Here is a 5,371-nt window from a genome sequence, read left to right on the forward strand (position 1 = left end):
GGTCCCTTGACCACGGTGAACCTGCTGGTGCACGAAGCCAAGAGTCTTCAGTGAGGTGAAAAGGGAGGAGAAGGTGACAGGGAAGGGAAGATGGTTACTGGGTTGGCACAGCTCTTCTTACAAACGTTGGGAAGTGGCTGCTGTCTGAAGTGCTGAGTTAGCGCTCAGGACTTTGAGTACGTCACCGTGTGACGGTTAGAATGCTGGTGCTGGGGAAGGCATAACGTGGCGCCGTGGCTTCCTTTTGGTTTAGTGTCTAAATGGCTGCAGAGGCAGTGGGGAGAGCCAGCATGTGTGAGAACACCAGGAGATAGGCTGGAACTAGGACAGGAGGAAAAAAATGGGGCAAGAACTTAAGAGGCTGATCAGGTGGACTATTAATGCCTTTCAGCTTCAATCACACACAAAATCCACCATAGTGTGCATTCTGCAGCCCCAGTACAGCTGTGGTTTGGTTTTAACATCTCCATCTGCTTTTGGAGTCTTGTCTGAACACGGAGCTCCACTTCAGGAGCGAGAACTGATGCTTGGAAGAAACATTCCCATTGTTACACAAGTGTAAGTAAATCCCCCAAAGGTGACTTGACTCTTTTGGGGTGGAGATCTTGTTTTCAGTTGGGTTAGAACTGTGGTGTTACCAACTACAGGGCTGTTTCAGCTCTCTAGTAACTCTTTGAGCCTTATCAAAGAATAAACATCTGGCTGGTCGGAGAAGCTGTTGGTTTAGGTAACTTGCTACTTACCAAGACGTAGAACACAGGTTAGTCAGCGTGAAGCTGTGGAAGACTTAAAACGCAAGTGTGATGTCAACACCCCTTCCAAGGCAGGGGTTTAGGAGTTGTAGTGTGGGCTTCTTGGAGTATTCCTGAGATTGTGCTGCCCTTTGACAGGGGATGCTGCTGGGATCGAAAAGCTGCGAGCCGAGAACTAGGACACAGCTATAAAGTGTCTTCTCCAATTTCTCTCTCAGTAGAAAGCACTAGAAACAGCCCTTCTAGGAAACAGCTCATCACGTGCAGCTTCCTGCTCTTGAGGCAGCTGGTAGGGCTGTTGTCAGCAGTTCACAGGGCTGTTAGCACTGGTGGTGCCTCCAGGAGTGGAGGTGACCAGCAGCCTGGGCTTTTGTCCTGTGTTCAAATGTTTGTCCCTCGTGGACTTGTTAAGACAAGTGCTGAGGAACGGGCAGAATGGCACTGAGTGGCTCAGAGCTGATGTGCTTGTCTCAGTGATTCTGGGGTAAGTGTTCCTTAACACGTATTGTAGAATAAATGGTCTCCAAATACAGTCTGAAACACGCCTCAGTGGTTAATTTAAACTCTGAAGCTCAAGCAGAATGCTTAGAATAACATGAACAACGTTATCTCAAAGTCTGCATCAACAGGAATCCCTGTGCCTTCAACAGGAGCATTGTAACATGATTAATACTGTTGTTGGTTGCTTTGGGGACAGTCCCACCCTCTGGTGAACTTGGCAAAGGGATGTATAAGAGTTAAGGCTGAGCTGAAGGATGTGGCCAGGCCAGGCCCGTGTGCTCTGTGTTGTCACTGTCTCCCGTTACTAACCATGGAGCTTATCCTCAGTGTGTGGGAAGGCTCTGCAGGGCACGTGGCAGCGAGTCACCTCGGTCTCGCTTGTGCCAGAGCTCGGGCTCCCCTGTGCGCAGTACAGGGTGAATGCGCTGTTCAGGAATGGCTTTATAAGGACTTCCTGGCTGGGAAGTCCCAAGGACCCAGTGACCGAAATGAGCCTCATCCTCATGGTGCAGCTTTCAAGACCAGTAAGGTGGCTTCTGTCTGTCCTGGCTTTTTCATTTGCCTGTGGTAACACATACCCAAGGACCTGGGGGTATGATGTGACTGTCACGTAGCACAGGTCAGTCTCTCCGTGTGCGGTGAGTTATGCTCCCAGGGGAACTCCGATTCTTGTGTTCGAGCTCTCATGACTGTAACACAGCTCGTTGTGGAGCTGCCCAGATGCTGCCCTTGTTCACAGAAGGCTGCAGGAGGATGAGCGGTGCTGGCAGGCTGGGGGGGGTGGGCCTGCCCCTCTGCTTGGCTCTGTGAAGACGTGCGGAGCACACGTCCAGTGCTGGGCTCCCCAGAACATGAAGGAGTGGGCGTACTGGAGAGTCCAGTGAAGGGTTGTGAAGGTGGTGCAGGGACTGGGTGGGGCCTCTCCTGTTGCGAGGACAGGCTGGGGGAGCTGGGGCTGTTCATCCTGGAAAAGAGCAGGCTCGGGGGGTTCTCATCAATATCGGTAAATACTTGAAGGGTGCAGAGGTGGCAGAGCCAGGCCCTTGGCAGTGGTGCCCAGTGACAGGACAAGAGGCAATGGGCACAAACTGGAACACAGTTCTAAAGAGCAAGAAACACTCTTTTTTTTACTGTGAGGAGGCTGAGCACTGGCAGAGGTTGCCTTGGGAGGTTGTGGGGTCTCCCACACTGGAGAGATTCAAAAGCCATTTGGACATGGTCGTGGTGGTCCTGCTCGAGCAGGACAAGATGATCTCCAGAGGTCCCTGCCAACTTCAACCAATCCAGATACACTGGGCAAAAATAAACTTCCCCCATCCCCAGGAATTGTTGAACTGACGGAGCAGGAATTCAGGCTGCTTTGAAGCAGGAAGTCTGAACTGCTCGGGTTGAAGGTATGTTTTGGTGAGACTGGATGTGATCGTTGGTAGGGTTTGAAACACCCCTGTGGCTGAGAAAGGGGATTTAACTCCAGAGTCCAGAGGTGCTTTAATTGGCTCAAATGTATCTTGCCCACACGCAGCCAGAGCCCGTCAGTTGGAGGGTGGTTGGGTAGTAGTTTTAATGTTAGCAGCTTAACATTAGTCAGCGCTGGTAAAACCTTGGGACAACTGTGTGCCTCAAAAGTTCCAAGGCTCTGGGGCCTGGAACTCAAGAGTGGTGATAGTAAATGTGAGAGCTCCTTCCCAGAGTCCGGCTTCTGCCTGGCGTTGAGGACTAGAGATCTAAGTTGTGGGGGACTGTGCTGGGGAGCCTCTTGGCTGGTGATCAGTGAAGGAGGTGGCGTGAGAAGCAGGACAGCGGGGTAAAGGCTCTGAAGTGGAGTTAAGGATTCCTCAGCGGCAGATGGTGCCCACAGCTCAAACTGATGCTGGCAGAGATGTTTCATAATCCTCAGAGTACCAGGCTGAATTGACCCAGAGTCAACAGGACAGGCAGCTTCCGTCACTGTGACCTCACCACCTTGGCGAGGTGTGGCAGAACTGTTTTACCTGACTGCTCCGTGTCAGTGCACGAGCTCTGTGATTCTCTGATCCTGAGCCCATGGTGTGACGGGAGCTTGAGCTCTGGAACGAGTGGGACTGAGGTGACTCAGTGCACGCCAGGCAGGGCCTTCCAACATGTTGAGGATAAGCTCCATAGTTAGTTAAAGGATGTGGTGAAAAGCGGGATGGGACAGAGCAAGTGAGCCTGGCCCGGCCTTGCAGCTGCAGCTGCGTGCTCTGGATGTCCCAGGGTGTGTCGTTGCTGCATGACATACATAGTTATAAAGTCATTCCTGACACCAACAGGAGCTCATTGCAAAGACACCTTTGACTTCCTTCCCCTGTCCGTCTTCTGGCTGCAGAGCTTATTCCTTCCACGTGGAGCTGGAGCCTTGGGTCTTTTGAAGAGTCTTTTCAATTCTGAGTTCCGGGAGCTTTGATGTGGCTCCTGGATTGGCAGGAGCCAACAGTTGTTTTCGTAGATGGGGGTTTAAGTTGTTCTCCACAGGAGCTGGGCAGAGTTGACTTCGCGTTGTCCTGACTGAGCGAGCTGCTCAGCCGGGGAGTTTATGTTCTGAATTTGCATCTGCCTGCCCACGGAGTCCGAGCTGCAGCAGAACCAGGAAGGCAAAGTTGCCCGTGGGAAATGGCAGGCAGCCCTTGGTGCTGCGGGAGTGCAGCACTGCTGGGATGAGGTGGGTCCTGCAGTGCTAAACTGTAGCTAAACCTGCTGATGAGCTGTAAATAGCATGAGGAACAGCCTCCATAAAGGCTGTCCTTGAGTTTGGGGGTGTTCTCTGTACAGGGAAGTGTCACAGTGGAACTTGGATCAGATCTTGCCTCAAACTGCACAATGCCGGAGCATTCTTCAGTGTTCGGTGATGATTCTGCTTGATGAGAGTTCCCTGGGGTCGCTGCTCTGTGACCCTTCCCTTTTCAGAAGCACGTGGTCAACAGACTTCCCGCTCGATCAGGTTGGTTCTCCCAGGTGGTTGGGAGGTCCTTGGTCTGTGCTCGTTGCCGCGGTGGGAAGTCCACTGAAGAAGCGTGTGCTGCCCGCAGTAGGTGGGTGGGGATGGCGGTTGGAGTTACAGCGGCTGTGTGGCTGGTGAAGTAAGACAGAGCAAACCCAACTGCTGAGTGAAATGGAGCTTTACAGAGAGCTGTTCTGGGGCTGAATGTTTGGCTACAGGTCCCCCAGGACAAGGTGTAAACCACTGTCGCTTGCCTGTCTTGGGGAGGGCGTACTCAGCTCCTTAAACTTTGAGAAGGTGCCTTTTTCCAGGGTTTTCCCGTAGTGGTCTGGAGGTGGCTGGTGTTGCTTGGTCTAATCCATGGGCATATCTGCAGCGTTCTGGTGGAAAACCTTGAACCTTGCTGCAGTTATTTAGGCCAAATGGCCGGGTTCAGTGGGCCGTTAAAATTAAACCAGTTTAGGTAACGCAGGTAAAAAGTTTTTCTGGCTGAGGCAATACAGATAAAAAGGGAAAGATGTGAAGCCGAAGGGAGGATTGTTTTGATTAATGAACAATTAACAAAAATAAAGCAAAGCAGCTGAATATGGCAGTGTGGCTCAGAGCCACATCATTGGCCAAGTAATTTTTATTCCGTGGTTTTGAGTGATACTTCCTGTAAGTGAACTGCTGAGCAGTGAAATCTGGAAGCATTTTTTGCAGTGGCTGGATTGGCAGAACTTACCACAGGAAGCATTTAGCTTCGGATGGATTCTAACCCACCACAGCCTGGTTTAGGACAGAGCATGAGGGGTGTGAGACTGGTAGGTGTTTGCTGTCCAGCAAGTAGCGATGCTGCACTCATGGTGATGGCCTGTAAATCGGCATTCTCCCCCAGAATCCTCCTGGAGAAACTGGCCGCTCCAGGCGGGGAGGATCGTCCTCTTCACTGGGTAAAGAACTGGTCAGAATGGTGGGGACTGGAGTCAAATCCAGCTCCTGGCCGGTCACCAGTGCTGTTCCCCAGGGCGCGGTGCTGGGGCCTGTCCTCTTCAACATCTTTATCAGTGATTGGACGAGGGGACCGAGGACACCCTCAGTCAGCTGTAGGTGACACCCAGCTGGGCAGGAGTGTGGACCTGCTGGGGGATCAGGAGGCTCCACAGAGGGCTCTGGCCAG

General features: G+C 52.2%; 1 protein-coding gene across 1 annotated transcript in view; it reads left to right on the forward strand.

The window, feature by feature from the left end:
- The window catches only part of LOC104490225 (ubiquitin-conjugating enzyme E2 D2-like), a gene marked incomplete at both ends in the record, with an annotated part of 8,839 nt that extends 3,542 nt beyond the window's left edge, over positions 1–5,297 (forward strand). Inside the window, 3 exons of the mRNA XM_010132483.1 lie at positions 2,812–2,818; positions 4,140–4,212; positions 5,090–5,297. Coding sequence (XP_010130785.1) covers positions 2,812–2,818; positions 4,140–4,212; positions 5,090–5,297 — 288 coding nt within the window. The remainder of the gene's footprint in view (positions 1–2,811; positions 2,819–4,139; positions 4,213–5,089) is intronic.
- Between the last annotated feature and the right edge of the window lie 74 nt (positions 5,298–5,371).

This window comes from Buceros rhinoceros, unplaced genomic scaffold, assembly GCF_000710305.1.
Source record: "Buceros rhinoceros silvestris isolate BGI_N320 unplaced genomic scaffold, ASM71030v1 scaffold16863, whole genome shotgun sequence".
NCBI lineage: Eukaryota > Metazoa > Chordata > Aves > Bucerotiformes > Bucerotidae > Buceros > Buceros rhinoceros.